This window comes from Neophocaena asiaeorientalis, unplaced genomic scaffold (genome assembly GCF_003031525.2).
Source record: "Neophocaena asiaeorientalis asiaeorientalis breed wild unplaced genomic scaffold, Neophocaena_asiaeorientalis_V1.1 scaffold176, whole genome shotgun sequence".
Classification (NCBI taxonomy): Eukaryota; Metazoa; Chordata; class Mammalia; order Artiodactyla; family Phocoenidae; genus Neophocaena; species Neophocaena asiaeorientalis.
The window spans coordinates 291,691-301,906 of record NW_020175788.1 but is presented as its reverse complement, the minus strand read 5'-3'; the positions used below and the strand labels follow the sequence as shown (position 1 = coordinate 301,906).

The window sequence follows — 10,216 nt, the reverse complement described above, 5'->3', positions numbered from 1 at the left end:
TAAGTTAGCCTGTTTCACCTTGCACTGCTTTTGCTTCTCTCTCTCTGAAATAAACTGTGAACTCTTTGAAAGCAAGGATTACTACCTTGTTCATTTTTTTCATTGTCAGTGCTAAAAACAATACCAATATATACACAGCAATTCACAAAAAAATGCTTGTTGGAACGAAATGAAGACCTGAATTCTCCTTCAGTTTAGATACGGATGACTTAGAGGAAAAGCAAACTATGAGAAAATAACAGTCTGCAAGGTTTTATACTCATAGGTGATTTTTTAATTGTCTGCAAAATAATCTCCCCCAGCTTTTGAATATATTACACACATTGTGGAAAGCAGACCATCAGCAAGAGGTGGATGTACCTACAAGCAACAGAGAAACCACGGGTCCAGGGGCTCACGTGGTTTTCCCCCCACAAGAGCTGCACCCAGGGCTGTGGCAGCTCCTCACTGCCCGTGACCAGGACTCCCCTTTCCACCACGCTTGGCATGTTGGCCTCAAGTTCACCAAATGGTTGCCTTGGCTTACTTGGAAAAGTGAAAAACGTTTCTAAAACTACCTCAATTGCCACTTACAGCTCATTGGTCGGACACATGGCCACCCCTAGTTCCACATTAGAGGTTCATTTTTTCCGGCCTTTAAAATAGAGGCCTAGGAATGAAAGGAGGAGCTTGGGAATAGGTGCTGGGCTATGCAGTGTCTGCCACAGCCAACCTTTTTGGCTCCCCACGAAGTATACATTGATCATCCCGTACATACACTTTAAAAGCACTCACCCCATCCTGAGGAAGACGACTCCGGTCTCGTGCTGTTGACTCCAGTCCAGTCTCTGGGTGATGTGTTTTCTCCATCAGGTCAAATGTGGCTCTCCATGCTGCGCAGCTATAGCTAGAAAGCCAGGCCATTTGCCCTGGACACGGTACCCAACACACGAAGGCTGGAAAGGACCAGGACACCGGCACATGCCAGGCCTGAATGAACAAGGACCTTACCTGGACGGTCTTTGATCTGAGCTCTTTGTCTTATAGCAGTTGGTCTCCGGCTGTCCAGTCCCTTCCATGCCTCAGTGGCTACTATCTTGGGGCAATTCAAACCATCACTTGAAGTGGGAAAGCAACACCTTTAACCCCGTTTTGCAAGACCACAATCTCCAGTCTAAACTGCTGAGGCTGCTGCTGGACCCGTTGGTTGAGTCTTAGTTCTGGTAGGTTTTCCCAAACCAGCAGGACTCTTAACTGTGGAACTCTCAACTGACTTGGACTTCAGGCCGCAGGCAGAGAAAGCTTCTCTGGGTGAGGCTGTATTTCTTCTTCACTCTGCTTTCGAACCAGCTCCCTTTAGTCTGATTTGATGGTACTCCCGCAGGACTTCGCAGCCTGTGTGTGTCCCGCGTCCTGTGATGCTGCTTCCCACGTATGGCTTGTTTAATCCTCCTGACAACCCTAAGAAGTGGGTATGATTATCACTTCCATTTTCAGCAGAGGCACCTGGTCACACGAGTGAGCAGAACCAGGGTTTGACGCCATGTGACCTGGCACCAATACCACAGCTGCCTAAGAGATGACCAGCGCAAGCCAACGCCCTGCAGATTTCCCTATCCTTCCCCTCAACGTCAGTCTTGTCTGGACCCTAAAGTACAGTAACAGTTTGGCAAAATGTTTTGCCACCAAATAACTAGGTTCATCAACTTTTCACCAACTAACCTAAGACAGTAGGCCCTCCATTCTCCATCTTTTAGGATTTGTCATTTGCAATTCCAGATATCAAGTTTTTTTTTTATCAGTTCTTGGTTGCAAATGAGAGAATTCACTCTGGCTTGTTTAAGCAGCAAAAAAATTTTACAAACAAAAACAAAACCTAGGTAGCAAATGGAATCTCCAGACAGGAAGGCCCCAGTCAAGTTTGGAGGCTTTTACATAAAGAAAGAAAACTCCCACACCACACCTAGAAATTGCTCCAAAGCCTACCCTTCCACACAAGTGGCGCCGCCTCAAGACATGCCACTATGGGATGAGGTCTCTGCCACCACCGTCCCAAAGGCTAGACAACGCTGGGCCTACTCTCGCCAGTGTGAGGATAGCTGACGGGAAGGGCCCAGGGCTGAACCCCTGCCCCTGCTGCCAGACAGGCTGGGAAAGCAAGTTCAGAGTCTCTACCTCAGGGAGGTGGTAGAATGCGGGGGACCCCCAAACACAGGGCTTTCAGATCACAGGCGGGCCCAGAATGACAAATGTCTAGTACACAGAACCTTTCTAGTTATATTATAGCTTCATTAATTTTCAATTTACACTGAAAAATTTCCACTGAAGTTACTTTGAATTTTAGTTAATACTGAAAATTAATTTCAAATGTCTCAAGCACTACATTGCTGATTTTAAATTATTCTAATGTTGGAAATTCACTGCAAGTAATGTACTAAGTGATTACTGCAATCATGGATAATTTAATAATTAGAGAGATTGGGGAGAAAGATATTCACTAAGATGTACCCATGCTACTAAAAATCAAAGTAGTGCAGTCACTTGCATTTCTGTACTTGATCATGAGAATGTTGGGAAAATCCACCTAAACGCAAATAAACAATGATGTTATTATAAAGCATAACCATAGTAATGCAGGTATCAAAGGGGTTGGAACTTAAACTTTAAAACATTAGGGTTTATACAAATTAAACTAAGCCATCATAATAAATACTTAGCATGAGCACATTTAGGTACTGGTAAGCCCAAGCCAGGCGCCATCACTGGTATTCCGGAGCTAAGTCCGCAGGTAGACCTGTTCTAGTTTCAGGCTGGCTGTTGATTCTCACATCCTACAAAATTCTGTCCAATTATGTAATTCTTTTACCTTATATTCTTTAACCCAAGTTTATTTCAGGGTATGTGCACTTTTATTTCAAAAGCAGTCTTAATTCACTTTTACTCAGTAAAATAATACCACAAAAGAGAAAATGTTATTTTTTTATTTATGTTAAATAAAAACATGAGAAAATCCTTTTTTAAAAAGGGTCAGAATATTCCTTATGTCTCCAAACCAAGTCCATGGATGCAAAGAAATGCTGAGTACTTTCCTCCCCCGCAGGGTCACAAGACGCTCTCCTGTCATAAAGACCTAAAGAGACAACACAGGCGCACGTCCCGCAGCTGCCGCTTCAGGTAAGTCACATGCAACATTTGGGCAAGCAAGGAACAGAACACAGGCACAAGTATATTCTGGAAACACTTCCTGCTCTGGCCAATGAACCGCAGCGCCAAACATTTTTACCTGTTTTGCTTTGGGCCCTGCTAAATGTTTGAGCCACAAACACCACTGCACTTCAATGATACAATTTTTCACAATTCCGTAATTATATTGATCGCCAGCACAGTTTAAGTAACTGATGTGGCTGAATTTTATACATTTTAAAATTATGTATGAGAACTAACACTACTGCAAATTTTGCCAGTAGAAATGTGACCCCAGGGAACCACCATTTCCAAAACATAATCGGGCACACATTTACAATGTACCTGCGAGGTTCTGAATTAACCGGTCACTTCTGATCTACGCTAAAGACTAGGCTTGAATATCTGAAAACAAAGGCTATATTCATGATTTCTATACCCAAATACCCCTAAATCCATCACATAATCTATAGTCTGACTTAGCTTAACCGAAAATGATTCATCCCAACAGGTCATGGTAGGCTCACAATTCTTCAACCTTAGTTTAGGTCATAAAGAGTTTTTTCTACGACTGGAGTCAATAAGAAGAATTTCTCTGTTAGAGAAAGCAGAAATTTTCACCTTTGGCAGACTGCCAAGATGATACTTTATTATAGAATTTATGAAGCTACAGTTTAGTAACTTGCAGGTTTTATTAAAATGAATCAAAAAAAAAAAAGAAAGAAAAGCAAAGGGTAACACAACCCCATATCCCAAAACTTTCTAGATTTTTTTAGTGCAAGAAATGCCGTATCACTGAAGCACTTGAGAATTATCATGAAATCCTAGCAAAAAATGTAATCACCTCAGAAGTGGTAATAAAAAAGAGAAACAACCAGAGAGGCACACAGATCGTTTTTTTGTTTGTTTTTTTTAAAGGATTTTTATACTATATTAAAAAACCACAAAATAAAAAAGGGATCAGTCAACATATATCTTAGAAGTCCTTCCAGAGTCTCTGTACCCACAGCCATGCAGGCTGCCTGTTGCCTTGCTCTCCTCTGCTCAGTCTGTGGCTCGTTGAAGGATCCTTGGAGATGACTCAGGCTCTAGTTCTTACAATCACACTTGTTCTGCCAAATCCAAGACCCTGAATTTATCCAAATTGTAGAAACATGCTTTGACCACCCGTCCACCAAAATACCTCCCATTCAGATCAACAACAGCTAAAAGGCAAACAAAAAGACAGTCAGTTAAGGCAGGTATTCCATCAGACATTACAAGAACATGTTTTAATTACAAAGATTAAGATCACAAATTCAACTTTTTAATTCTTTATAGTTAGCTGTACAACTTACCTTTAATTGCCGATTCAACCCTCTCAAATTCTAAAAATATTCGTACTGCTTCATCATCAGGGGCACCAGGAATCTGGAAAAGAAATGAAAGTATAGTAAGTAAAGATATCATCGGAGATATCACTGAATGTGAGTTTTCTCCCACAAATGATTTTTAACAGAGTAAGTATTCCAACTATCATCATATACAGATAAGCAATGGTCAAATACCAAGGAAATAAGTATAACTCATTCATCATCAAAATCTGCTGAAGGTCCGTTTATGACAGGTCTTGTGTTAAGTGCTGGAACACACAGCCAGGCAGGACCTTTGGAGGTCCTATGCCATCTGACACATAAACAAGTAATTATGCAGTCAACAGACAGCAACATGACATGGAGGAGAAGCTGAAGTGAGCAGAAATTAAGGCAAAAAGACCCGTATGCGTTATAACCGTCTTTCATACGAGGCCAAGCTCCTTGGTGGAGCTTTCTAGGCCCCGCTTCCATAGCCCCACTGCCACTGTATAAGTGCGGCTCCTGCTAACCCCCACCACGCCCAACCACTCCATTTTGCAGCCCTCCTCGGTCTCCCAGAAGCCGTGACCCTAGTCTGAACACCCGTTCTCTCCTACCCACTCATTCCAAAGTTTCGCTCACATCTGATATTGTTCACAAAGCCTCCTCTAACTATTTTGTGTGGATCTAATCCTTCTCTCACCTCCTGTACTTATAAGTCAACATTACAGAGTCTAGCAACTGAATGTTCTCTAATTTCACGTGTTTGTTTTGTGGTTTCTTCAACTGAACGTTATCACCAAGAGCACAGAATGTGTTTCCCCACCCACAAGGCTCTCAATGCAGTACTGGGTATGTGGGAGGCACTAAGAAAACACCTGCCGAATGAATGAGACCAGAGGCACGTCCAAGTCACTAAACTACTGAGCACACTGTCATCAAGTCTAAACCTCAGTCACAAAATGAAATGTTTCTTCACCAAATAAAATTTGAAGTCCTTCTTGTGTTTATGTTTGAAATTGTAATAACTGAGTAAAAGCAGTGTAACTAACCAACATCTGTCACCTTCTATAGTATGACAATATGTTACTTATAGCACACTCTGTCTCTATAGAAAATGTTTTGTAGTCTATCAATTATAACTTGGGTTTATAAACATCAAAAGAAACCCCTCTTACTTCAAATATCACACATTTTCCAACTTTGCCATATTTTTCACACTCTTCCTTGGTTTCAACTTCCAAGTCTTCATCTACCTCTCCTGCACCAACCATGTTCTATAAACAAAAATAAATACATAAATTCCACTGTGAAGTATAATTTACAAATATGTAAAAGAGATGTATAAATAACTTTTTTCCATGATGGCAAACATTCCTAATCCCAAATGACACGAAGAAAATCTTCATCCCTGAAATACCCCAAAGTTGGTATTAAAAAATATATAAAAGTATATATTAAGCTTCATAAAGAGTTATAAGAGCAACTGTGCAAGCATCAAAATATATAAACCAAGTTGAACTTCTAACAATTTCAAATATTTTAAAGTAATTACTCACTGTAGTCTTAAATATTGTGTTTAGCGAAGAAGCATTAGTGAAAAAGGAATCTAAAAATAAGTCTTATATGGAGTCTATCCAAAAGTGTCATTTTCAGTTTTCTTTAACTGTTCTGTCATCGGGGGGGGGCGCTGCAAGCGTGCAGGGACAGGTCAAGGTGGAGTGACACAATTCAAAGGGAGCAAACAGGTTTCCTCCTTCTGCGTCTTACCCTTAGTAGGACCACTTTAGTAGGACACTTAAGTATTTCAGTTAATGGATTTGAATCCGACTTCTTGGCTGCATCTGTAAGAAAACATTATCAGACATAGACATGTTACAGCACTGAATCCAAGTTACAATGAATAATTTAATTTCAATAGCAATTCCCACTATCTATGTCCTAGAGCCATCTACAAGCATCCACACAGTCTCTCATCAAAAATGCAGCCTTATCTGGCTGAAAGCATCACTTTGCTTTGGTATAATTTTTACCATAATTTCTAGAACTTTTTAATATCCCCAATTACCTGCATTTTTGCTCAGCTCGCTTCCTAAAGGGCTCACAGGGCACAGTGATCACAACCCTCAGAGGTGAGTCTTGGCTCAGGCAGTGGCCGAAGGTCCCCAGCCCAGTGTAACAAGCAGTTAACTAGCCAGCTCCTAGCTGACCAATTTCAGACACTCCCACAAAGCCGGGTGACTGTTGGTTTTCGGTTCTAGCCTGTGAGGCTCACTGCTGCTTCCTAAAGCTGTGCGTCGACAGGGCTCCCAGAAAGTTCTCTCCCTTCTTTAGGAAAAGGTGTTCAGCTAAGCTGACTCAAAACCACTCAGTTCCACTTAAAATGCTAAGTCATGTTTGACTCATTCCAATACGCCCTCACTACAGAACAGACTCTAACAATCATATGAAAATAAAACACCAAGTAGGCATCACCTACCAGTAGACTACAAAATAACATCAGTCTCACAGAGCGATCAGTCAGTAAGAAAATTAGGATGAAAGGGCAGAAAAAAGAGCAGAGAACCTTACAGGATGGAGATGTAGCAGACAGAATCACCGATATACTGTGTATGGCTCTGTCTTGCTATAAAAACATAATCATGGTTTTATCAATTGTAACAAGGCTCTCTGCTAGTAGAAGCAGGCATGACATGATTTTCTGGAGTCCTATTCATTTCTGCCAAAGTCTCTTGTCTTCTTTTTCTTCCATGGGCGTTCCTATCTGTCTGCGTGTTCTGAACTATTTGTAAAAACAGGCCTCAGGATTCAGTTTCCACAACGCAGAGCTGGAATGCATCACAATCAAGATGGCCTGCCTCCACCCTGCTCACCCCCAGGGCCCCGCTCAAGGGGAGGCCCACCTTTCTCAGTGGCGTCGCCCACGATGATCTTGCCTCCCCGCTTGCTGGTCTTCTCCACTGACAGCGCTGTGCTCAAGCCCTGCTCGTGCTTCCCGAGGCCCTGGCCTTCCCGGAAGCCGTACTTCTGCATGATTTTATGTGCTACTGTGCCACTGTGGGGAGGAAAAAGGGAAAGGTACTTGCACTCAACGTCATCAGCTACAGCATAATTGGATTTTACGTCACAGTAATCTCCTTCTGGAAAGAGAAAGTGTAAATTGCACAAGGGCTTCGATGAGGTCACATATAATCACCAACAGGCCATGAGATGGAAGCCGTGAAATGTTCAGGAGAAAGATAAAAAGTGAACGCTGAAAGCCTGGGCATCCTGAGATTACCCCTGAGATGAGGGGAACACTAGTTCCCCTAGTGGGATTTCCCCAGGGCCTGTTAGAAAACACTAGACTTCCTGTGTGCTCCAGTATCTGCTCTGCTACAGGGCTCATAACCAGTTTATTTTAAAGTGAGCCTGTCAAAAAATAAGTATGGTTTCACATAATGAAGATGATTGCATTTTTCTAAATAGTACAGCAGAGTTTCCAATGACTGACTTCATACGTGAAAGGACACTTAGGGACCATCTATTTCAGAGCTAGAAATGAAGAAACTGAGGCCCAGATGGGCTGACGAGCTTAAGGCTAACTGAAAGCAAAGCAAGACACCACGTGAGAATTGTTTCTGTAGGAGTTAATGGTAGGATTGAAAGTGTAATCCACCACTCCGGATTCTCAGTCCACTGCTCTTCCTCTAATCCCATGACAGTTTTCAAACTGCACCGTGAGGAGCCTCATGGGTCTCAAGGGTGCCCCCTACTGACCACTGCTACTTAGGGCTTAAATCACAAAACGCTGCTTCAACCAGAACTGTACCTACGGTATTTCATGTATGTAATTTCCTTAAGTATTTCATTTGAACAAGCTGTTCTAGGGCTAAAAAGACTGAAAACTGATGAACTGTACTACACTGTATCTTCCTTAGGCATAAAGATTTAATTCCTGTTTAAAGGGGATTCAGCAAAAAGTCAATTCTTACCAGCAAAAGGTCAATTTTTTCATTAGAAGAAAAAAACAAACAAAACCACCCCAATGGCTTCATGTCTGTCCCCCTCTAGCATACACTCTAGGGCAGGCTTTCTGCAGTGAGGGAAATGTTCTCCATCTGCACTGCCCAGTACAGTGGCTGTTAGCCTGGTGAGCACTTGAGACTAGTGTGACTAAAGAAATACATGTTAAATTCTATTCACTTTCAATTAATTTAACAGCCACGTGTGGCTAGTAGCTACCACAGAGAGCAGCACAGATCTAGAAGACGGACACAAGATGAGAAACTCCAAATCCTCCTGCAGTGTGCAAACCCTATGGTGGAGGACCCACCTCCTCCAACTCTGACTAGCCCAGCTCCGAGGACGCTAAGGATCAAAGCACGTGCACACAGGCGAGGGCAGACCAGTGTCACTACTACAATCACAGCATTGCCACCAGAGGCAGTCCTTCTAGAGGACACAGAACAAAGAAGGCCTTAGTGCAACACTGCTTCACCTGACAACCCCTCAGAGCACGAGAGGAACAGAGTAAACAACATAAAACACTCTTTTAACCAAAACGCATGCCAAATCCAGTGAGACTTAAAACCCACAAGCCCCACCTGAAAGTCAACCTTAAAACTGATTTTCATACACCAACAAATTTCTAATTATAGTTAGAACGACTGAGAGTTTTTAGACCAAAGGTATAGAACCATGACCTTAAAGCAAAGGTCATTTTATCAAAAAAAAAGATACCATTCATCTTTTGGACATAGCGTAAGTCAGCTCTAATTCATATGACCTATTTGCAAATGTTATGAAAACAAATATAATGATCACAAACTATTCCTAACTAGAGAATATAATGTTCAGCATCTAAATCTTTCAAAATTTCCATTAGAAAGCTTTATGATTTGTACGAAACATAACAGTGTCATGCTGGGATACCCTCCATGTGACTTGAACCCTGATCCTCAAGAAGGAGGCTGTGTGACTGAGCGCACTGAGCATCTCCCCATAAACCCAAAAAAGGCCCCATCCCAAAACATGCTGCACCTCCTGGAAGGGCTGACAGTGCCTCCCATTCGGCCCCGCCCTCCCTGCACCTGCCGAGGTGAGAGCACCCGGACCATTACCCCATGTTGGCAAGGAAGGAGTTGCCGGGGCCAGTCGGGGATCTGGGTCTGTCTTGTTCCTCGTACACTGGGGGAGGGATAGCAGCTTTGGAAGACTGTGAGCGAGGTCTTGAATCCTCTTCATAAGGAAAGTCTCGGGGTACTGTTGGATGAAAATAAAATAGGTTTACCAAACTGTGACAAAACAATTCTGAACTGCACTTGGACCTTCCGTATGTTCCAGGAGATATGATCAACCCCTCTTTTGACTCCCATAGCATCCTGTGTACCTGTCTTAAGACGCTCATCTTACGATCTTATTACCCTGGCAGACGATAAAGGTCTTTGAGATTAGGGACCATATGCCAGTTCAGTGATCTGTAACCCTAGCTACACCTTAGAATCAACAAGGAAGCTTGTTGATCCAGATGCCTGGGCCCCACTCCCAGAGACTGGTTTCAACTGGGGTTTATGGTTCGTCAGGTATTTTCACACAAAAGGTATTTAACAATTTTTTAATTACCTTCTTTATAAAAAGGTACCATTCATGGTGCAACAGGTATTAAAAAGCACGAGGGGGACTTCCCTGGTGGCGCGGTAGTTGAGAGTCCGCCTGCCAATGCAGGGGACACGGGTTCG

At 42.5% G+C, this 10,216-nt stretch overlaps 1 protein-coding gene across 1 annotated transcript in view; it reads right to left on the bottom strand.

The window, feature by feature from the left end:
• Positions 1 to 2,944: 2,944 nt before the first annotated feature.
• Positions 2,945 to 10,216, bottom strand: part of RBM17 (RNA binding motif protein 17) — a 17,468-nt gene continuing 10,196 nt past the window's right edge. The window contains exons 6-11 of the mRNA XM_024732308.1: positions 9,599 to 9,740; positions 7,400 to 7,551; positions 6,267 to 6,340; positions 5,675 to 5,773; positions 4,500 to 4,572; positions 2,945 to 4,367 (exon numbers count right to left, since the gene is read on the bottom strand). Of these exons, the coding sequence (XP_024588076.1) occupies positions 4,264 to 4,367; positions 4,500 to 4,572; positions 5,675 to 5,773; positions 6,267 to 6,340; positions 7,400 to 7,551; positions 9,599 to 9,740 (644 nt within the window). The 3' untranslated portion in view covers positions 2,945 to 4,263. The remainder of the gene's footprint in view (positions 4,368 to 4,499; positions 4,573 to 5,674; positions 5,774 to 6,266; positions 6,341 to 7,399; positions 7,552 to 9,598; positions 9,741 to 10,216) is intronic.